This window comes from Heterodontus francisci, chromosome 7 (genome assembly GCF_036365525.1).
Source record: "Heterodontus francisci isolate sHetFra1 chromosome 7, sHetFra1.hap1, whole genome shotgun sequence".
Taxonomy (NCBI): Eukaryota; Metazoa; Chordata; class Chondrichthyes; order Heterodontiformes; family Heterodontidae; genus Heterodontus; species Heterodontus francisci.
The window spans coordinates 51,727,615-51,752,233 of NC_090377.1; the positions used below are offsets into that span (position 1 = coordinate 51,727,615).

A 24,619-nucleotide genomic window follows, 5' to 3' on the forward strand; every position below is an offset into this window, starting at 1 on the left:
TGTATAAAGTCTTTCCAACTTATTTCATAACCTAGTAATGTTGTAGAATTAGTATTTTTAATTCAAAATTCGAAGGAAATTTAACCAAACTGTCTCAGTTCGAAATTGGAATGAAGTGCTAGAGATTTCTATACGTGGCCGTGTCAGTATTTTGTACTAACCTATTGCTTATAAGTACTGTGCGAGTAATGGTTTATTAGGGTTTGCAGACACCCCCCCTGTTAGAGGAGACGGCTCTGCGATATGCTGCTTCCAGGGCCTGGGTGCGCAGAGCTTTAGCGCTGAGCGGTTTTAGTGCAAACGCAATGTCCCGACTTTCGAACACGCCTTTTCCCAGCTAGCATCAGGAGAGAAAAAAAGACAGATTGAGCCCTACATCAACCAGGTTCCACAACCTTTTCTTACAAAGCCAGCTTCAGCAGGAGCTGGAGAAGACTCCAACACAGAGCTGCAGCATGGCCGGCCAGACATTCTTATTCTTTCTTCTGGTAACTTTGCTTATAGTTCAATACAGCTCAGAAGGTAAGAAGGTGCTATAGTTTGGCAAGTTTTTTTTTAGAAAAAGCACCTATATTATCATATCTATTCTAGTAAAATAAGGAATGTCTGTAATTTAACTTAACACGTTATTTAGAGGAAATATATATTTGCAGTATTTTTGGAAACTCAACATTACTTATAGTATAGATACAGTATTGTTTATTTAGGAAATATTATTTATCATTGATTTTAGAATATTCTGGAAGACATTGTTAACCAGTAAGTGATGTTTTTGAAATAAGAAGCTCTTTTTAATGGGCAATAAAACAGCCATGTCCGACAATTTAGTTAGCACTTAAGTCTAACAGCTCTTTCGAATTTGCATCTACTTACCTTACAAATCTATAGAATAGGATCTGAAAAACAAATAAATACAGAAACATCGGAATGTACCAGGTGAAAGTAATGCTTGTAAATGGGAATCATATGGCTACATTCCGCTATTCGAATAAACCCAATCGGTTCAATAGAGGTTCACGATCTTTCCTGTACATAAATTAGTTTTCGAAGTAAAAGAAAAGATGTAGTACATTTTCTTTCGACAAAATGAACCATGCATCAGGTGAAAGGTTTTACTGTATTTCCCTACAACATGACTCAGTAAACCGATATTTTCTGCATTGCACAAAGCCCCACTCAGCTACAGATTTGAAATTATTCTTGGCGAACTTTTAGTGAGTTGTCTTGTTGCTAGGTAACATGGGTGCGCATGTGACCAGCAGACATAGAGAATCTGTTAATTGGTCTTGTGTTATTAATCTGGCTCCCAGATGCTTTCCGTTACTGTACAGTGTTGTCGAATTCATCTTTTACTTTCCTTCAGCAACCCTATGGTACAATGCGACTTCTCGTCCCTTTGTTGTTCAGGAGAGGTGTTGGAAATATTCGAGTGCACTGTGTCTTGGGGACTGCTGGTACATTGCTGAGCGGTGCTCAAAGTGCTCCAACTGTAATCTCTTTCCGTGCCCAGTGTAATCTCCTTAGAGTAAATCAAGTAACTAATTATACTACAGCTGCTTGAAAAGCAGAAATTCTGTTTCTGAACGCGCTTCTATGAAACGTCGGGTTAATATTATTTCCTTTAAGTGCAGAATCTGTGACTACAAGGTTAACCTGTACGGAACAGTAACCGTTTGAAGTATTACCGTTGGTTTAAGCAAGAGCATTTACAGTAGTTGAAAGGTACCTGCTCAAGCTTTTTGTTCCTAGGAGGGGCCACATAATCTTTAATTGGAGTGATTATTTGTTGTTTTAAGGATTTTAAATGAATAGGTCTTAAAGCACATGTTATGAATAAATAAGCCTTGAGTTGTAACAACTGCAGTGTATGAATTAGTCCAGCTCTTGAGCGTCTTTAGGTAAGAGAATGATTTGCCTAAAGAAAATGCAATAAGCAATCCTTTGAGAAAATATATTTAAACTGAATAAGTCATGCACTCTGATGATCAGGACCAGATGTAATTTCATCTTTTTAAAAACTGACTTAAGGTGCAGCTACATTAGACAAACCAATCTGTGTTTCGTACCTACATGTACAGTGGTCACATTGACGGGAGCTACTTCACCATTCAGATTTCTTGAATTTTTCAGATAATCAAAGCTGAACCTTGCATATTCATATATGATCGATGGCAGTTTGACACACACACATCATACAAAAAACAAATATCAAAAGTAAAAGTGCAAATTTAAGTATGAAGCTTGTGCTGAACATACAGGGCTACATGCACAAAAATAGATAGCTTTTGCAATATTCTCCCTTACAGTATTAATTGTCCACTCAATGTCCAGCTATACATCTGAATTTGAGGATACCAGAGTTATACTGTCACCAGTGAATGGGAAAACAAGTTTGAAATCCCAAATTATTGTGCAGTTTCATTGCTCTTAATTAATGCGGTATGGGGTCAAATTACTGATCTGACTGGAGTAATACTGCCACTTTTACATTGACGTAAAGCAGAACCCAATTTAGAATATTGCAGATGTGTCAGTATGTCTTTGTTCAAAACAAATCTAATTGGTTACATTATTGTCAGAAAGGTATGTCCAGCTAATTGCAGGACAGAAATAAGTTGACTATTTTGTTTATTACTTCAATGTGAGGCTAAAGCAATTTTTTCACTCTTTTTATTCTGTAAAGTAGGTAGAAATATATGCATACCACAGAGTAACAGATAAATTGGAGTGATTGCAAAGCAGCAATTAATTCAGATGATATTAAGGTTTTATAACCATCTTCTGGGCTCTGCAATGAGACTAAAATCTGAACATCTTCCCAGCTATCTATATTTGAAAGTTTATTGGACATATCAGTTGATTTTCCTGTGGTATTGCTTATGGTAAGTAAGATGCTGTTTTATAATAATGGGAGTGATATTTTATGTAACACAGGATACACTCTGTTGCAAAATTGGAGTTGTGTTTAAGTTGGCCAGTCATTCTAAGGCAACAAATTCTAATTATTGTAAGTCAATACACTGTTACGACCAGGTGCAAAAGGCGTCTAGGGGTCTTTTACTATCTTAACCTGGTCTTATTGTAACAGGGTTTTATTTTTAAACACAGTGTTTTGAGCTCCCCTTTTTGTGAATCCTTGTTCACAGCTTTCCAATTATAAGATAAAGAAACAAATTCACACAGGCTTTCTGAGGTTTAAAGAAAAAGATGAAATTTTATTAAAACGTAAACTTAAACTCTAATACGGTTCATGTCTACGGATATACGATGTGGACACACTAACATGCACACGCGATACACATGGAAATAGGGATAGAAAAGAGGAGAGGAAAATATCGTATAGAGGGGTTTGAGGCAATATCAGAAGAGTTTCTTGTTTACTGTGCTTTGAGCTCACTTTAGTCCTTTTGTAAGTAGTCTAGCTTTTCATTGGGGCCCGGTATTCTTAAACCTTGTTCACTGTAGGAGACTTTTCTCCCTTTGAGGTTCACGTGTCTTCACCAGATTCAGTTCCCTGAGAGATGAGCAGGCAGACAGGCGAGGGTTCTTCTTCAGTTCCAGGAGCACATGGCTTTCTCAGTTCAAATCCCTTGTTGGAAGTTCAAATCTCAACAGCTAGCTAGTCATGTGACTAAAACTGGTGTGACCACTTCTTCTGTGTTTGTGGATTCTGTTATCTTAGCAGTCAACCTGGAATGCTAGCTGCCCCACCTTCACTATCTGGCAATCAAAAGTCCATTGTTGGTTCAGTGGGTCAAGGTTCGGTCCTTTGTCCCTTGTTCCAACTCTGCTAGTTACTATGCAAATGTATTTCCGTCAGGGGCTTGCAATTTTAAGTTTTAGTGTTCATGTGGCGAAATCATGTGTGCCTCAATCATGACAGGTGGATGGTTTGCCTGACACCTCCACACCCAGGGGAATGAAATGTGATTTGAAGAAAAATGGCACATTTCATTATAGAGTTTGAGCAAAATATAAGATACAGAAAGAAAGACCATGCATTTCTCTCATTCTTTTCCATTCATTCACCAATCTTAAAACCTATTAAAAATGGTCTTTTCTGGGTGCCATGGTTGTGTTAATTTCTCCCTTTTTTCTTCTCAGGAGAGTAGTAGTGGACGGGTCTATCCTGAACTCTGAGTCCTGCAAAAACTTTTGACTTCAGGGGATGGGTGGTTCCCTTTTCCTCTGACTGTTGGGGAGGAGTTTTGTTACTCTCCCCTTTGTTCTTTGGGACAATCCTACCGGCAGGTATTTGGGCAGACTTGGTCTGTGGTACCTCGACTAGGTGAGGCATCACCCTCATGGTTTCTCTGCCCCCTAGAGGTCTTTGCCTCTGCAGGTTCCTGTAAATGCTGTTAGCAACTCTGGTGGGGTGCTCCTAGAGTCTGCATTTACATAGGAGGATGTGGGGTCTAACTTTCCACATTTTCCAGGGTTGGTTGACTGGACAGTAAGGGTTTTCATCTGGGATTCTTCCTGGACTTCCTTTAATCTGCCCTCTTGGTCACTTTTACCCCTTCTCTTTCTAAACATTTGCCAGCTGTGTGCCTGCCTGTCCCCTTTTGTTCTCGGGGTCACTTACATTTCACCAGCCCTTGGCTGGAGGGTCATCCTAACAGGACTTGGGGTGCAGATTTCACTGTAGGTTGGGGTTTCCCCTTAACCTGGCACATGTGGCAGCTCCTGCAGTACTCCACCACATCTTTGTGGAGTTTTGGCTAGTCAAACTGCTGTCTTATGCGGGCTTTGGTCTTTCATATACAGGCATGTACAGCCACTGTAGTCTTGTGGGCTCTTCTTAATATTTCTCTCCGGTACCTCTGTGGCACCACTAACTGGTGAACTACTGTCCACTCCTTGCCCTCAGGTCTGTGAGGAGAACTCCATTTCCTTCTCAGTATCTCATTCTTTAAATAGTAGCAGTCAGGACTCCGTCTGCTTCACTTTCAGATTGGGCAGCCTGTGCTAACTCTTGTAATACTGGGTTGGCTTGCTGAGCCTCAGCTGGGGAAAATCCATTTAATTCATTCCCTGGGTCTCCTAACTTTTCAAAGAAAGTCTCAAACAGGCAGACCTCATGGTCATTTGCCTGAAGTGCCAATGCAGTCTCCTCTGGGGGAGCTGGTTTGATCATGGCCTGATACACTACACATTCAGGGACTCTGCAGGGGACCGTCTCTGCCACTGCACTGTCTCTCTGACCTCCTGTGGTCTTTCTTCCACTACTTGGGGGGCTATCACCTTCACCCCAGCCAGATCATTACCTAGGAGCAGGTCAACCCTGTCCACATGCAAACTAGGTTCAATCCCTACAGTCACCGATCCCAAAACTAGGTCGCACTCCAGGTGCACCTGGTGTACAGGTACAGGCATACACTGCCCTCCAATACCATTTACCACCATTTTGGTGTTCACTGCACTCTCTGGGGGAAAGGTCAGGCCTTTTCCCAGTAAAAGGGATCTGGTGGCCCCTGTGTCCCTGAGATTACTATGGGCTTGCTTTCCCCACTTGAGGGATATGGGTTTACTTTCCCTTCAAATACAAAACCCTGATAACCTTCAGGAATCCTATTAACTTTTCCTGCACTGGCTGCAGTAAGCTTCCTGGGTTGCATCCTTACTGCAGTTAAAGCCAAAGCTTGTTCTGTGTTTTCCATCAGGACCCTCGTCTTCACTGAGCGGGTGTGCCCTGATTAACCCTACTGGTTTCCCCTTTAGTTTCCAGCAGTCAGCCTTATTACATAGGAAGCAGTCAACCTGGAATCCTAGCTCTCCCCAACTTCAATGTTTGGTAATCAAAAGTCCATTGTTGGTTGAATGGGTCAGGGAATGGTCCCTTGTTCCAACTCTGCTAGTTACTATGCAAATGTCTTTCCAGTCAGGGTCTTGCAATTTTAAGTTTTAGTGCTCATGTGTTGAAATCATGTGTGCCTCAGTCTTAGCAGGTGGGTGGGGGGTGGTGCAGTTGCCTGACAACACCTCGAGGGCCAAATTAAATTGTTGACTGGTAACAGAAATTTGCAGATGGGAAGACACTTGCAAATTTTCATTTTCAACTCAGAGAAAATACCTTTGGCACATTGAACAGTGATATGATAACTATTCTGAAAATGTTATACATATATACGTCAATCTTCTGCCTTGCTTGCAGTGAGTCGGAGAAAATGCATTTAATAACAAAAAGGGCATGATGCCATGCAAGCACAATGAATTATGACAGCCATTGATATACAGTAACTGAATAAATAAGAATTCAGGCTTCTTACAAGGATTTCTAGGATTTCCACCTAGTATTTGATGATTTGTCCTTTTTTTCTGTGAAATTCAGTGACCTTTATTATTGTGTTCCTTTACCTATGTACTCAATTTTTATGTCTTACCTTTTTCAAAGCGCAGGATGCACAATATTTCCAAGTATTTCCAAGTTAGAGGAATGTACTAAAATAAAAACAGAATAAGCTGGAAATACTCAGCAGGTCAGGCAGAATCTGCAGAGAGAAAAACAATGTTAACATTTCAGGTCAATAACTTTTCATCAGAACTGGGAAGAGTTAGAAATGTAATAGGTTTTAAACAAGAGAAAGGGGGAAGATGGGAAAAAGAACAAAAGGGAATGCCTGTGTTAGGGTGGAAGATAGGAGCGATTAAATGACAATAGGGTTGGTGGTGCAAGGCCAAAGAGAGTGGTAATGGGACAAGTAAAGAACAAAAGATCTGAAGGAGGTATGAATGGAAGAATGATTGGACAAATAAGAAGAGCTTAATATTTCAGAGTTTCATTATCTTTCTCAAGATCCAGGGCTCACAGCCATATTTGATAGGTAAGATTAGGGTCCTGGTAAGTGGAGCACAAAGGTCAGATTAATATTGCCACCTTTCCAGATCTTGTATGTCTGACTGAAGGATAGATTGATATCAATATTCCAGCTTGACATCCTTTGAGCTGTTGTTATCACTTTGCAATTGTGCTCCAAGTTATTTGAAACTAATTAGTTGTACTAAATCCTCTTTTATCAGGTAGTATTTTACACTCTCCTGGTCACAACAGAATATAAGTGAATAATGGGAATCTGAGGGGTAGCTCAAATTGGAAGGAAGTAAAGCTGGTAACAGGAGATAGAAAAGTAGCAAGTGATATTAGAAAGCAGCGAAACAAAGGCGAGCATCAACTAGGCTTAGAGTGCAGAATGTCAAGAAGACAAGGTGAAGGGCACTCTATCTGAATGCACGCAACATTTGCAACAAGGTAGATGATTTAAAGGCCCAAACAGAGATAAATGGGTATGATCTAATTGCCATAACAGAAACAGGGCTACAAGGTGACTGTCCTGCCAAGAATGAGGCATATTAATTTTGTCATATGAAAATTGATTTTAAACTGTCTCTGGAGTGAGGAAATGGCTTGTTAAAAAGATCAGCCGTGGTTGGAAAAAAACATTTGCATACTAACAGACAGTGCTTGTGGAGACAAAGGACCATTTCCTGACACATTCAACACACAATGGACTTTGATCACCAGACATTGAAGGTGAGAAAGCTCACATTCCAGGATGACTGCTAAGATGACCGAATCTACAAACAGACGTTGTCAAACCAGCTAGACACATTACTAACCTGCTGGACAAACTGAGTATTTTTGAATTGTACAGACAGTTTGAGAAAAAGAGACTGGTTGCTCCTGGACTGTAAAGACCTCTCCTGGTTCATTCACCACAGCCTCTCCTGTCTGCTCCCATCTCTTTTTCACGGAACTCCAAATCCACTGAAGATATGAACCTCAAGAGAAAAAAGTCTCCTGCGTTGAACAAGGTTTAAGAAGAATACTTCTCCCCAACGAAGAGCAAGATCTACCTACAATCAAGGACTCTACAGTGAGCTCGAAGAACGAAAACCAAAACCATCTTCAGATATTGCCTCAAACTTTTCCACTTTATTTCTTCTGCTCTTTTCTGTCTCTATCTGCATATGTGTTTATTGTGTATGCATGCTCACGTGGGTACGTCGTGTATCCATAGGCATTAACCGAATTAGAGTTTAATAAAGTTCAACCTTTCTTCTTTAAACCTAAGAAAACTTGTTTGGCTTGTTTCTTTGCCTACAATTGGAAAGCAGTGAAAAATGATTTATGAAGGGGGAGCTAAAAAACAGTGTGTTTAAAATAAAACCCTGTTACGGTAAGAACAGGTGAAGGCTGAGAGGGAACCCTAGACCTCTTTCTCACCAGGTCGTAACAGTGACCAAGACTGGGAACTGAATATTCAAGGATATTTGACATTTAGAAAAGACAGGCAAAAATAAAAAGGAGGTGGTGTTGCGCTGATAATAAGGGATGGGATCAGTACATTACTAAGGGAGGATCTCAGATTGGAAAAACAAAATGTGGAATCTGTTTGGTTGGAGCTAAGAAACAGCAAGGGGCAGCAAACATTGGTAGGAGTTATTTATAGGCCATCAAACAGTAGTGGTAGTGTGGGGCATGGTATTAATCAGGAGATTAGAGAAGCATGGATCATGGGTAATACAGTAATCATGGGTGACTTCAATCTGCATATAGACTGGGTAAACCTAATGAGTACTAATGCTGTGGAGGACGAGTTTCTGGAGTGTATTATGGATGGTTTTCGAGAGGAGTATGTTGAGAAACCGACTAGAGAACAGGCTATTTTTGATCTAGTTTTATGTAATGAGAAAGGGCTAATTAATAATGTTGTCGTAAAAGAACCTTTAGGAATGAGTGACCATAATATGATAGAATTTTACATCATGTTTGAAAGTGAGGTAGTTCAGTCTGAAGTCAGGGTGTTAAATTTGAACAAAGGAAATTATGAAGATATGAGGGGCAAATTGGCTGAGGTGGATTGGGAAAATACATCAAAAGGTATGATATATAGGCAAAGGATAGCCTTTAAAGAAATATTACATAGTTTACAGCAACTATACATTCCTTCAAGGCACAAAAATCCCAAAAGTAAAGGCAGTCAACGGTGGATAACAAAGAAAGTTAAAGATTGTATAAGATTAAAAGAAAAGGCCCATAAAGTTGCCAGAAATAGTAGTAAATCTGAAGATTGGGAGGATTTTAGAATACAGCAAAGGAGGAGGAAGAAACTGATAAAGAAATGGAGAATAGAATATGAATGCAAGCTAGCAAAAAATATAAAAATGGACTGTAAAAGCTTTTACAGGTACATAAAAAGGAAACGTTTGGCTAAGACAAATGTTGGTCCATTACAGGTAGAGCCAAGAGAATTTATAATGGGGAATAGAGAAATGGCAGAGAAGCTAAGTGATTACTTTGTGTACTAGTGGGGTACTACAGGGTTCAGTGCTTGAGCCCCAGCTGTTCACAATATATATCAATGATTTGGACGTGGGGACCAAATGTCGTATTTCCAAGTTCACGGATGACACAAAACTAGGTGGGAATATGTGTTGTGAGGAAGATACAAAGCGGTCAGAAGGGAATTTGGAAAGTCTTAGTGAGTGGGCAAGAATGTGGCAGATGGAATAGAATGTGGAAAAACGTGAGGTTATCCACTTTGGTAGGGGGAACAGATGTGCAGAGTGTTTCTTAAATGGTAAGAGATTAGAAAGTGTAGATATACAAAGGGACCTGAGTGTCCTTGTCAATATGTCATTGAAAACTAACAGGCAAGTGCAGCAAGCAATTAGGAAGGCTAAGGGTATGTTAGCCTTTATCACAAGAGGATTTGAGTACAGTAGTAGTGAAGCAGCCTCCTCCTCCTGAAGTCCCCAGCATCACAGATGCCAGACTCCAGCCAATTCGATTTACTCCACGTGATATCAAGAAATGACTGAAGGCACTGGATACTGCAAAAGCTATGGGCCCTGACAATATTCTGGCAATAGTACTGAAGACCTGTGCTCCAGAACTTGCCGCGCCCCTAGCCAAGCTGTTCCAGTACAGCTACAATACTGGCAACTACCCTGCAATGTGGAAAATTGCCCAGGTATGTCCTCTACAAAAAAAACAGGACAAGTCCAACCCGGCCAATTACCACCCCATCAGCCTACTCTCAATCATCAGTAAAGTGATGGAAGGTGTCATCAACAGTGCCATCAAGCGGCACTTGCTTAGCAATAACCTGCTCAGTGATGCTCAGTTTGGGTTCTGCCAGGGCCACTCAGCTCCTGACCTCATTACAGCCTTGGTTCAAACATGGACAAAAGAGTTGAACTCAAGAGGTGAGGTGAGAGTGACTGCCCTTGACATCAAGGCAGTATTTGACCGAGTATGGCATCAAGGAGCCCGAGCAAAACTGAGGTCAATGGGAATCAGGGGGAAAATTCTCCGCTGGCTGGAGTCATACCTAGTGCAAAGGAAGATGGTTGTGGTTGTTGGAGGTCAATCATCTGAGCTCCAGCACATCACTGCTGGAGTTCCTCAGGGTAGTGTCCCAGGCCCAACCATCTTCAGCTGCTTCATCAATGACCTACCTTCAATCATAATGTCAGAAGTGGGAATGTTCGCTGATGATTGCACAATGTTCAGCACCATTCGTGACTCCTCAGATACTGAAGCAGTCCATGTAGAAATGCAGCAAGACCTGGACAATATCCAGGCTTGGGCTGATAAGTGGCAAGTAACATCCGCGCCACACAAGTGCCAGACAATGACCATCTCCAACAAGAGAGAATCTAACCATCTCCCCTTGACATTCACCGGCATTACCATCGCTGAATCCCCCACTATCAGCATCCTCGGGGCTATCATTGACCAGAAACTGAACTGGAGTAGCCATATAAATACCATGGCTACAAGAGCAGGTCAGAGGCTAGGAATCCTGAGGCGAGTAACTATCCACCATCTACAAGGCACAAGTCAGGAGTGTGATGGAATACTCTCCACTTGCCTGGATGGGTGCAGCTCCAACAACACCTCAAGAAGCTCGACACCATCCAGGACAAAGCAGCCCGCTTGATTGGCACCCCATCTAAAAACATTCGCTCCATTCACCACCGACGCACAGTGGCAGCAATGTGTACCATCTACAAGATGCACTGCAGCAATGCACCAAGGCTCCTTAGACAGCACCTTCCAAACCCGCGACCTCTACCAACTAGAAGGACAAGGGCAGCAAATGCATGGGAACACCACCACCTGCAAGTTCCCCTCCAAGTCACACACCATCCTGACTTGGAACTATATCGCCGTTCCTTCACTGTCGCTGGGTCAAAATCCTGGAACTCCCTTCCTAACAGCACTGTGGGTATACCTACCCCAAATGGACTGTAGCGGTTCACGAAGGCAGCTCACCACCACCTTCTCAAGGGCAATTAGGGATGGGCAATAAATGCTGGCCTAGCCAACGACGCCCACATCCCTGAATGAATAACAAAAAAGTCTTGCTTCAATTGTACAGAACCTTGGTTAGACTGCACCTGGAGTACTGTGTGAAGTTTTCGTCCCCTTACCTTAGGAAGGATATTATTGCCATAGAGGGAGTGCAACGAAGATTCACCAGACTTGTTCCCGGGATGGCGGGATTGTCCTATAAAGAGAGATTGGGGAAACTGGGCCTGTATTCTCGAGCGTTTCGAAGAATGAGAGGTGATGTCATTGAAACCTACAAAACACTTAAAAGGATAGACAGGGTAGATGCAGCTAAGATGTTTCCCATGGCTGGGGAGTCTAGAACCATGGGACACAATGTCAAAATAAGGAGTAAGCCACTTAGGATAGAGGTGAGGAGAAATTTCTTTACTCAGAGAGTTATGAATCTTTGGAATTCTCTACCCCAGAGGGCTGTGGAAGCTCAGTCATTGAGTATGTTTAAAGCAATGATGGACAGCTTTCTAAATACAAATGACATAAGGGGATCTGAAGATAGTGTGGGATAAAGGCATTGAAGTGGATGATCAGCCATGATCATATTGAAAGTCGGGGCTGGCTCGATGGGCTGAATGGCCTACTCCTACTCCTATGTTCCTATGATTTCAGCTTACTGGCGGTATTTTTAAATCCTACAACATTTTCCATTTCTTCAGTTGCTTTGTAGTGTATTCGAAGAAAATGGTGATGATGTGTGCAGGCAAACTCTGTGAATTCCAAATCTTTCCCTAGTCAGAAAGTCATAGAGTCATACAGCACAGAAACAGGCCCTTCGGGCCATCGTGTCTGTGCCGGCCATCAAGCACCTAAATATTCTAGTCCCATTTTCCAGCACTTGGCCCGTAGCCTTGTATGCTATGGCGTTTCAAGTGCTCATCTAAATCCTTCTTAAATGTTGTGAGTGTTCCTGCCTTTACCACTATTTCAGGCAGTGCGTTCCAGATTCCAACTATCCTCTGGGTGAAATTTTTTTTCCTCAAATCCCCTCTAAACCTCCTGCCCCTTACCTTAAATCTATGCCCCCTGGTTATTGACCCTTCCACTAAGGAAAAAAGTCTCTTGCTATCTAACCTATCAATGCCCCTCATAATTTTGTATACCTCAATCATGTCCCCCATGAGCTATCTCTGTTCTAAGGAAAACAACCCTAGCCTTTTCAGTCTCTCTTCATAGCTGAAATGCTTCAGCCCAGGCAACATCCTGGTGAATCTCCTCTGCATCCTCTCCAGTGCAATCAAATCCTTCGTATAGTGTGTTGCCCAGAACTGTACACAGTACTCCAGCTGTGGCCTAACTAGCGTTTTATACAGCTCAATTATAACCTCTATGCTCTTGCATTTATTAGCTGAGGCATAGAATATAAGTATCCCATATGCCTTGCTAACGAAATAGTGATAACCAGGTCATTTACAATAAGTTGAGAGGGGAGGTGAAGAGGAAAATAAGACTGGCAAAGAGAGAACTTGAGAATAGAATGGCAGTCAACGTAAAAGGGAATCCAAAAATCTTCTACTGGCACGTAACTAGTAAGCTATCAATAAAAGTTGGAGTCGGGCCTATGAGGGACAAAGAGGGTAATACATGCTTCGAGGCGCAGGGCAAGGCTAATATACTGAATGAGAAATTTGTATCAGTGTTCACTAAGGAAGTGGAATCTGACAAAATATCAGTGGAAGCAGAGAGAGTCGAGTCAACGGATAGGGTAAAAATTGAGAGTGGAGCGGGGTGGGGGGGGGGTGGGGGGTGGAATGTACTAAAATGGTTGGCTATGCTTCGGGTAGATAAGTCACCTGGTTCAGATGGCTTGCATCCCAGGTTGCTAAAGGAAGTGGGGATGGAGATAGTGGAAGGGCTGGCCACAATCTTTCAATCTTCCCTGGAAATAGGGGAGGTGCTAAAGGATCGGAGATTAGCAAATGTGACACCCTTACTCAAGAAAGGTTGTAAGGACAGTCCTTGCAATTACAGGCCAGTTAGTTTAACATCAGAGGCAGGTAGAATTTTTGAAACAATAATTAGGGAAGAAATCAACAAACACTTGGTTCAAGGTTAGCCAGCACGAATTTGTAAAAGGCAGATCATACTTGACAAATCTAATAGAATTATTTGATGAAGTAACAGAGAAGGTTGATAAAGGGAATATGGTTGTTTATATGGATTTTAAGAAAGCGTTTGATAAGGTGCCACATAAATGGTTCGTTAACAAAATTGAGGCTCACGGAATAGGAAGATTAGTGTCCAATTGGATTAAGAATTGGCTTAAGGACAGAAAACAGCGAGTTGTGGTAAATGTTTGTTTTTCAGACTGGAGGATAGTACAGTGGTGTTCCCCAAGGGTCAGTGCTGGGACCAATGCTTTTTTTGCTATATATAAATGGCTTGGATCATGGAATGCAGAGTAGAATCTTAAAATTTGCCAATGATACCAAACATGGAGGAGTGATGAACAGTGAGGATGATATGAACTGCCTGCAACAGGACAGAGATAGATTAGCAGAGTGGGCTGACAAGCGGCTCAATTCAAGACTGACAAGTGTGAGGTGATGCATTTTGGCCGAAGGAAAAGAGAAAGGCAATATATACTAAATGGCACAGTTCTAAAATGTGTGCAGGAACAGAGGGACCTGGGGGTGTATGTGCATCGATCTTTGAAGGCAGCAGGACATATTGAGAGAATGGTAAATAAAGCTTTTGGGATCTTGGAGCTTCATAAATAGGGGCATTGAGTACAGAATAGCAAGGAAACTATGCTGAACCTTTATAAAGCTCTGGTTAGGCCCCAACTGGAGTGTTGCATCCAGTTCTGGTCACCAAAATTCAGGAAAGATTTGAGGGTCCTTGAGAGGGCGCAGAGGAGATTTACCAGAATGATTCCAGGGATGGATGATTTTAGTTACAAGGTTAGGTTGGGAAAGCTGGGTTTGTTCTCCTTATAACAAAGGAGATTGAAGGGAGATTTAATAGAAGTGTACAAGATTATGACAGCCTTAGATAAGTTAGACAAGGATTATGACAACCTTAGATAAGTTCGACAAGAAAGTTAATTAAATTAGTTAACTTGTTCCCATTAACTAATGGTACAAGGACTAGGAGACAGATTGAAAGTTTTGGGCAAGAGATACAGGGGCAATATGAGGAAGAACTTCTTTATGCAGCAGGTGGTAATCACCTGGAACCCGCTGCCCCCAAGGGTGATGGAAGCGGAGACAATCAATGACTTCAAGAGGAAGTTGGATGGACACTTGAAGGAAATAGACTTGCAGGGCTACAGAAATCGAGTGGGGGAGTGGGACTGACTGGATATTTCTGTGGAGAGCTGGCATGGACTTGATAGGCCAAATGGCCTCCTTCTATGCTGTAAGCAACTCTATGACTCTATCAATTCTAATCTGCACCGAAGCACATAGGGGTCAAGTTTCTGCTCATTATAACAGCACAATCTGGATAGAATCGGACAAACCAGCACAAAAGATTGGGGAATTTTAAACATAAATCAGCCCTAAATCACTCATTTGCATGTATTTCACTATCTTTTACACTGGTTCAAGATTCAGTTTACCCGAATCAGGCAGACTGCTGGTCAAGCCACTAGGTCAAAATTATGAGAATCAGGCAATTGGTTTGGGAAGGTGCTTCAAATTGTGTTCATTTTCTTAGGCCATCACAGTAGTAGGTTTTCAAAGTTCTTTCATATCAAAATGTATGTAATTTATTAAGAAGCTGACTAGTGTACATCAATGAAACTATTAAATAGTTCAGTATAGCTTTCTTTAAGTAATTTTCAGGGATTTTAAATCAGGTTACTTACGGATGAAGAACTGGACACGCTGATTAAAAATGTGCATATTACATACAGTTTTCTGGTTGCACCAAAGTGGAAGCAATACTTCGTAATCTAAGTTTACACTTCAGTGCTGGACTGAGAGGGTACTGCATTATCAGAGGTACTGTCTTTCAGATGATCTGTTAAGCTAAAGTCATATCACCTGTTCAGGCGAATATGAAAGAACCCTTGACACTTTTTGAAGCGCAGATAGTTGTTCTGGCCAACATTTGTCTCTCAACCACATCACCAAAAATTGGGCCATTTATTTCATTTGCTTTTTCTGGTGCCTTGTTTATCTACATTGTAGCAGCGACTATATCTGAAAAGTAACTTACTGGTTGTGAAGCCCTCTGTGAAATCCTGATAACATGAAAGGTGTTGTATGCATGCAAATTTTTCTTTAACATTTACAGTCCTGTTTATTTATTCACATAGACCCTAAGGCATTTGTTACGGTCAGGTGAGGAGGGGTTGAAGGGTTTCACTTCTTTTCCCTCTCCTTGTTTGACCACAACAGGTTTAATTCTTTATTAAAGTGGATGTACTGGCCAGTCAGTAGGTGTTTGATTACTTACTAGCTATGATCATAACAATCTTCAGCCAGAAGTGCCGAATTGATGATCCATCTCGGCCTCCTCCTGAAGTCCCCAGCATCACAGATGCCAGACTTCAGCCAATTCGATTCACCCCGCGTGATATCAAGAAACAACTGAAGGCACTGGACACTGCAAAAGCTATGGGCACTGACAATATTCTGGCAATAGTACTGAAGACCTGTGTTCCAGAACTTGCCGCGCCCCTAGCCAAGCAGTTCCAGTACAACTACAACACTGGCATCTACCTGGCAATGTGGAAAATTGCCCAGGTATGGCCTGTACACAAAAAGCAGGACAAGTCCAACCCGGCCAATTACCGCCCCATCAGCCTACTCTCAATCATCAGTAAAGTGATGGAAAGTGTCATCAACAGTGCCATCAAGCGGCACTTGCTTAGCAATAACCTGCTCAGTGACGCCCAGTTTGGGTTCCACCAGGGCCACTCAGCTCCTGACCTCATCACAGCCTTGGTTCAAACATGGACAAAAGAGCTGAACTCAAGAGGATATTAGGATATTAGAACATTACAGCGCAGTACAGGCCCTTCGGCCCTCGATGTTGCGCCGACCTGTGACACCATCTGACCTACACTATTCCATTTTCATCCATGTGTCTATCCAATGTCCACTTAAATGCCCTTAAAGTTGGCGAATCTACTACTGCTGCAGGCAGGGCGTTCCACGCCCTTACTACTCTCTGAGTAAAGAAACTACCTCTCACATCTGTCCTATATCTATCACCCCTCAACTTGAAGCTATGTCCCCTCGTGTTTGCCATCACCATCCGAGGAAAAAGACGCTCACTATCCACCCTATCTAACCCTCTGATTATCTTATATGTCTCTATTAAGTCACCTCTCCTCCTCCTTCTCTCCAACGAAAACAACCTCAAGTCCCTCAGCCTTTCCTCGTAAGACCTTCCCTCCATACCAGGCAACATCCTAGTAAATCTCCTCTGCACCCTTTCCATAGCTTCCACATCCTTCCTATAATGCGGTGACCAGAACTGCACGCAATACTCCAGGTGCGGTCTCACCAGAGTTTTGTACAGCTGCAGCATGACCTCGTGGCTTCGAAACTCGACCCCCCTACTAATAAAAGCTAACACACCATATGCCTTCTTAACAGCCCTATTAACCTGGTTAGCAACCTTCAGGGATTTATGCACCTGGACACCAAGATCTCTCTGTTCATCTACACTACCAAGAATCTTCCCATTAGCCCAGTACTCTGTATTCCTGTTACTCCTTCCAAAGTGAATCACCTCACACCTTTCCGCATTAAACTCCATTTGCCATCTCTCAGCCCAGCTCTGCAGCCTATCTATGTCTCTCTGTACCCTACAACATCCTTCGGCACTATCCACAACTCCACCGACCTTAGTGTCATCTGCAAATTTACTAACCCACCCTTCTACACCCTCTTCCAGGTCATTTATAAAAATGACAAACAGCAGTGGCCCCAAAACAGATCCTTGCGGTACACCACTAGTAACTAAACTCCAGGATGAACATTTGCCATCAACCACCACCCTCTGTCTTCTTTCAGCTAGCCAATTTCTGATCCAAAGCTCTAAATCACCTTCAACCCCATACTTCCGTATTTTCTGCAATAGCCTACCGTGGGGAACCTTATCAAACGCCTTACTGAAATCCATATACACCACATCCACTGCTTTACCCTCATCCACCTGTTTGGTCACCTTCTCGAAAAACTCAATAAGGTTTGTGAGGCACGACCTACCCGTCACAAAACCGTGCTGACTATCTCTAATGTACTTATTCTTTTCAAGATGATTATAAATCCTGTCTCTTATAACCTTTTCCAACATTTTACCCACAACCGAAGTAAGGCTCACAGGTCTATAATTACCAGGGCTGTCTCTACTCCCCTTCTTGAACAAGGGGACAACATTTGCAATCCTCCAGTCTTCCGGCACTATTCCTGTCGACAATGACGACATAAAGATCAAGGACAAAGGTTCTGCAATCTCCTCCCTAGCTTCCCAGAGAATCCTAGGATAAATCCCATCTGGCCCAGGGGACTTATCTATTTTCACTCTTTCCAAAATTGCTAACACCTCCTCCTTGTGAACCTCAATCCCATCTAGCCTCGTAGCCTGAATCTCAGTATTCTCAACAACATTTTCTTTCTCTACTGTAAATACTGACGCAAAATATTCATTTAACACTTCCCCTATCTCCTCTGATTCCACACACAACTTCCCACTACTATCCTTGATTGGCCCTAATCTAACTCTAGTCATTCTTTTATTCCTGATATACCTATAGAAAGCCTTAGGGTTTTCCCTGATCCGATCCACCAATGACTTCTCGTGTCCTCTCCTTGCTCTTCTTAGCTCTCCCTTTAGATCCTTCCTGGCTAGCTTGTAGCTCTCAAGCGCCCTAACTGAGCCTTCACGTCTCATCCTAACATAAGCCTTCTTCTTCCTCTTGACAAGCGCTTCAACTTCTTTAGTAAACCACGGCTCCCTCGCACGACAACCTCCTCCCTGCCTCACAGGTACATACTTATCAAGGTGAGGTGAGAGTGACTGCCCTTGACATCAAGGCAGCATTTGACCGAGTATGGCATCAAGGAGCCCGAGCAAAACTGAGGTCAATGGGAATCAGGGGGAAAACCCTCCGCTGGCTGGAGTCATACCTAACGCAAAGGAAGATGGTTGTGGTTGTTGGAGGTCAATCATCTGAGCTCCAGGACCTCACTGCAGGAGTTCCTCAGGGTAGTGTCCTCGGTCCAACCATCTTCAGCTGCTTCATCAATGACCTTCCTTCAATCATAATGTCAGAAGTGGAGATGTTCGCTGATGATTGCACAATGTTCAGCACCATTCGTGACTCCTCAGATATTGAAGCAGTCTGTGTAGAAATGCAGCAAGACCTGGACAATATCCAGGCTTGAGCTGATAAGTGGCAAGTAACATTCATGCCACACAAGTGCCAGGCAATGACCATCTCCAACAAGAGAGAATCTAACCATCTCCCCTTGACATTCAATGGCATTACCATCGCTGAATCTCCCACTATCAACATCCTAGGGGCTACCATTGACCAGAAACTGAACTGGAGTAGCCATATAAATACCGTGGCTACTAGAGCAGGTCAGAGGCTAGGAATCCTGAGGCGAGTAACTCACCTCCTGACTCCCCAAAGCCTGTCCACCATCTACAAGGCACAAGTCAGGAATGTGATGGAATACGCTCCACTTGCCTGGATGGGTGCAGCTCCAACAACACTCAAGAAGCTCGACACCATCCAGGACAAAGCAGGCCGCTTGATTGGCACACTATTTACAAACATTCACTCCCTCCACCACCGATGCACAGTGGCAGCAGTGTGTATCATCTACAAGATGCACTGCAGCAATGCACCAAGGCTCCTTAGACAGCCTCTTCCAAACCCGCGACCTCCAACAACTAGAAGGACAAAGGCAGCAAATGCATGGGAACACCACCACCTGCAAGTTCCCCTCCAAGTCACACACCATCCTGACTTGGAACTATATCGCCGTTCCTTCACTGTCACTGGGTCAAAATCCTGGAACTCCCTTCCTAACAGCACTGTGGGTATACCTACCCCAAATGGACTGCAGCGGTTCAAGAAGGTAGCTCACCACCATCTTCTCAAGGGCAATTAGGGATGGGCAATAAATGCTGGCCTGGTCAGCGACGCCCACATCCCATGAATGATTAAAAAATAAAGAACCAATCGGACAGGTTTTCTTGAGTTTAACAATTGAGAATGGCCTGCATCTGCGTCGTAATTTTTCTATGATTCTAACAAAGAAAGAGGTTAACATTATTGTACTTAAACCGAACTCATTAAAATAATAAACTATGCACCAACTTTCACACGCACACACACACACTCGAGGTTCACACACACACAAATAGGTTAGAGTGGGGAAAGGTAGATTGGTCGAGTTAGAGTCCATAGAAAAAAAATGGTTTACAGTCTGTGGAGTTTGGTGATTCGACTGGCTTCTAGCTGAATTTGGTGGTCCTGAGGCCTGTAGTTTGAAGAGATAGATGACGGATTCGGTGGATCTCTTGGAGACAGCGATGCGGATGCTTTCCTCCAACGGGGTTTTTGATTGTAGCCAGAGTATGCAGAGGTGGTCAGTCAACAGGCAGGTTTTGTAGCTTGCAAGCCAGAATGGAGAGAGAGAGAGAGGGACCCCCATTAGGGTCTGCATATATCAGAGTCCAGATGCTTCTCCTTGATACTGCAGAAAAACATCAGCTGAAAACCACAAGGGTGGGCGGGGGCTTGTCACATGACTGTCACCCAGTGGTGGTAGTTAGCAGTGTAGCTGTTCTTGCTAAAAAGAACAGGCAGTTCCCTTAAACTTCCTGGGTCTTGGTTTTTGCTGGGATGAACAGATATTACATCTCCACCTCAGGCCTTACAATGTAGGGTACAGTGTTGCAAATGAGGTGGCCATCTTAAGCTGCCAGCAAAGTCATCTTTTATCTGTTCCTTTTAAAATTTCTTTAAAAAATATAAAGATTAAAGAAAATTATCATTCAACAAAGCATGTTGGCGTGACACATTCAAATGCTGTTGACAGGCATTAAGATTTTTTAACAGCTTAAGTAGACCTTGCTGCTAAACTCTGTGACTTACCTTCTCAAAGTAGAGGAATATTCAATGTAGTACTTTGCCACATCTTTCTATGTATTTTCTACTAACTGTTCCAAACAATAATGGAGCCAGAATTTCTCATCCCTTCTAGCTCACTGTTATTGCAACCTCGGCAACAGTATGGTAAAAGGGCCTGGAAATAGACTGGGATTTGGATACTTTTTCTTCTAAGGGTTGTGGACTTCCTACGTTGGCAGTTTCTATTTCCCCAGCCTCAATGAGATCCAACATTAGGTTAGAGGCTGGTAGATCCAATGGGATGAGGCGTATATGCCTCCAAAAGGATGCAAGTGGGCCTCACAGCATCTAGTCCAGGGAAATGGCCTGGATTCCTGAAGAAAAGGTTAGTTTACATTTTTTTTTTGTATCACCCCTCTTACAAAAGGGGAAGAAGGGTTTCAAAAAGTTTATTGCACATTGGCTTACACCTGAGATGCAAACAAAGTGCCCTCCCATACTCAGGCAGGGTCAACACTATAGGGCACTAGCAGGTCCAAACCTGTATAACTGCTGCAAATTATTGCTCTTCTAAAAGATGTTCTGAAGATACATTCTGGTAATTTCAGGAATTATTGTAAAGATTATTTATTTATTTGTTCTTGGGATGTGGATAACATTACTTAGCCCAGCTTTCATGGTAATTTTCTAGTGCTGACCCACAAATTACCAAATTTATTGAATTCATCTCCATAACCTGCCATGTTGGGAGTTGAACTCATGACCTCCAATTTGGAATCAACGACCATAACAGTTTTTTTCCTGTAGCTTTCGTTACAGTTTCTTCCCAAAGCTTGCAAATGCCATCCATTGTTTCTGCTTTCTCTTCTCCCTTCTTCACTCAGCAGGAAATAATACTGTCAATATATATTATAATGCAGCAACATATATGTGGCTTAACATCAACCCCAGTTGTTTTGAATTAGAATCCTATATACATTATGCATAAGATGCAGAATTTAATTTCTTTCTTTTAGATAAGTCATACAACTTATATTGCAGAAATTGAGTCTTTATTTAATTGAATATAACAGAGCAATAACGTACAATAAAATACAGTGCACTTAGGATGCTTAATTATTACACAAAATGTACATTATATCATATTTTGTTAAAAATGGGACAGCGTGTGACAAGATCAAAATATGTGAATAAGTACCACAAAAACAGTCCAAGCACATTTAATTGAAATTATCTTTATAATAAGTTAAAATTTTTTAGCACCATTTCAACTTCTTACATCGGTCCAGTTATAATCCAACTCAAAGCCACCAAAAATTTGTTATGCTCAATGTGTCTTCCAATTCTGTTGGACAGTTGGTTGATACAATAGTCCAATGTGTGGAAGGAATATTCAAAGATCCCCAGTGTCTTCAGTTTTCACAAATTGGTGAAGTTTTTCAAGGCAGCTGGTAACCAATTTTTTTCTATTCCACACCAGACACCTGACACATACAGTGTACCCAAGGTATGTTGCACCTTTGATGGGCTGGAATCATCCAAGGAAATCTGGGTGATTCTAGCCATTTGTCGGTGCAGAGCGTCTCACATATATTAGCATGTTATGTGGATCTCCCCTTAGTGGCAAGTCCTTGTATTGGGAACATGTGATGGAAACAGGAGCCCTTCTGCAGGCCTGAGAGGCTCCTGGCTGCTGTTGGAGAGTGATCAGCCAGAAGACTCCAAGGAGAAAAGCTCAAGTTGAGGAGGGAACAGGAGGATCCTATATGCTGCCAGATGACATCCCACCCCTGGGCCTGTCTGAGACCCTCCAGTCTGAGCAGGATCCCAATGCAAGCTCCACCACCAGCTTTATGGAGTGCATTTGCATTTGTATGCCCCATGGATGGGCATACAGGAAGGTGAGACAGGACGACCAGGGACACCAATCTGCACCCAACCCCACCCCAAGCTTCATTAATGTGGGAATACAAGCCCAAGGTCTATTTAGGGAAGTGCAGCAAATCCTGAAGCAGCATAATTGGAGCAGAGACCTGGCACAAAGGATTACTGCCCCCGTTTCCACTTTGATGCATCTCTGACTATTGAAACACTATTCATTAGTCCAGAATGATTGCATATTCTTAATTCATGGACTTGCTGTGGTCTTTGATCCTCTTTAGTTACTTAAAAATATAGCAGAGCTTACCCAAGCATTGGAATTTGTTTCATGCATAATTTAGACTACATTAGGGGTGATTTAATTGAAGCAGCCTGCTTCTCACTGATTGGTAAGGTAAATACATTAGATGTAAGTATTTATGAATTTTTAAATGTGTAATGGGTGCTTCACAGGAGGCATCTTACAAAAAATTCAGGTGTATGGTACAAGATGAAGTGTTGTGTAATGCAAATATGGACAGGGGGTGTATGTGCACAAATCATTGAAGGTGGCAGGGCAGGTGGAGAAAGCAGTTAATAAAGCATACGGGATCCTGGGCTTTATAATTTGAGGCATAGAGTACAAAAGCAAGGAAGTTTTGCAGAACCTTTATAAAACATTGGTTTGGCCTTAACTGGAGTATTGTGTCCAATTCTGGGCACCACACTTCGGAAGGATGTGAAGACAGTAGAGAGGATGCAGAAAAGATTTATAAGAATGGTTCCAGGGATGAGAGACTTCAGTTACGTGGATAAATTGGAAAAGCCAGGGCTGTTTTGCTTAGAGAAGAGAAGGTTGAGAAGAGATTTGATAGAGGTATTCAAAATCATGAAGGGTCTATGCAGAGTAGATAGGGAGAAACAGTTCCTGATGGCGGAATTATCAAGAACCAGAGGACACCAATTTAATGGCAAAAGAACCACAGGTGACATGAGGAAAAATGTTTTTATGCAACAAGTGTTTAGGATCTGGAATGCACTGCCTGAGAGTATGTTGGAGGCAGATTCAATTGTAGCTTTCAAAAGGGAATTGGATAAGCACTTGAAGAGAAAAGAAATTGCAGGGCTAGCTACAGGGAAAAGGCAGGGAAGTTGGACTAGCTGATTTCTCTTGCAGAGAGTTGGCATGGACTTGACAAGCCCAATGGCCTCCTTCCCTGCTGTAACCACTCTGTTTCTAAATAAATTCTGGGAATTTCTTAGTGGGGTTTTACTGATCGGTTACTGTAAATTCAGCAGAGCATTGGCAGAAACACCAGATAGACTCATAAACGGGGTTTCCACCAATCTTCTGCTGAAGGTAAAACCATCAGGAGAACCACCCTGACCATGCCCCCCCTCCATATGATTGGGGGGGGGGGGGCGGCGGCCACCTTGTTTATTTTAGTGAGTTGCCACGCTCAAGATCATGGCAGTGTGGCAGCGCGCGGCCCATGCATGTGGGGCACCATTTCTTTGCAGCGGGAAAACAAAATTCAGCCCATGAAATGTAGAGTACACAGAAAGATGTTCATTGTTTTAGATAGGTTACAGTGGTATAGTAATAGTGAGGACTGGAGAGTTTGGGCTGGAGGGACTGAATGGCAAGGGACAGGAAAACATGGGCATTCAAGATGGAGATAGTGAATAGATTGTCTGACAATGGAAATTGGAGAAAGTTTGGGTATTTGGGGCAGGCAGTGGAAAGAAAGAGTGGTGAGTGACAGGAGGGAATAGGCATGAATGTGGGAGTGATGTGTGAATGTAAGGTAGTGGTAGAACACCGATGCCAAAATATAGAATTCCAGTGGGATGTACAGAGTAGTAGATGTGGTTTGGCGATGTGAGTGTATTGGGAGGGAGGGGTCTCTCTCATGCTTCAATCACTCTCTATCTGACACAAAAGTTTCTTTCCATGTTTCTCTCTGACCTCTCTCTTTGTGTCACTCACCTGATCTCTCTCTCTCTCTCTCTCTCAGCTGATTGTTCTCTTTTCTGATCTCCCTTCCATCTGATCTTTACCTGCCTGCCCCAATCTTTGTCTCATCTTGGTCTCTCTCTCTCTCTTTAGCCCCGATCTCCTCCTGGATCTCTCTCTTCTTAATCCTCTGCCGTAACCTCTCACTACTTTGATTCCTCTCTCCACTGATCTTTCTTCCATTCTCTGTTCTAATGTCTCCCTTTCTCCCCAGTCTCTCTACCATTTCTCCATTATCTCTTGCTCTCGCTCCCTTTCTATCCTGCTAATCTTTATTCCCTTACTGTCTCTCCTTCAGTTTGTTTCGTTAATTGCTCTTTCCCTGTTATTACTTTGTCTGTCT

At 42.5% G+C, this 24,619-nt stretch overlaps 1 protein-coding gene across 1 annotated transcript in view; it reads left to right on the forward strand.

Annotated features, from left to right (window-relative positions):
* Positions 1–372: 372 nt before the first annotated feature.
* lrp2a (low density lipoprotein receptor-related protein 2a) overlaps positions 373–24,619 on the forward strand; it is a 418,190-nt gene continuing 393,943 nt past the window's right edge. The window contains exon 1 of the mRNA XM_068035173.1: positions 373–522. Within this exon, the coding sequence (XP_067891274.1) occupies positions 456–522 (67 nt within the window). The 5' untranslated portion in view covers positions 373–455. The remainder of the gene's footprint in view (positions 523–24,619) is intronic.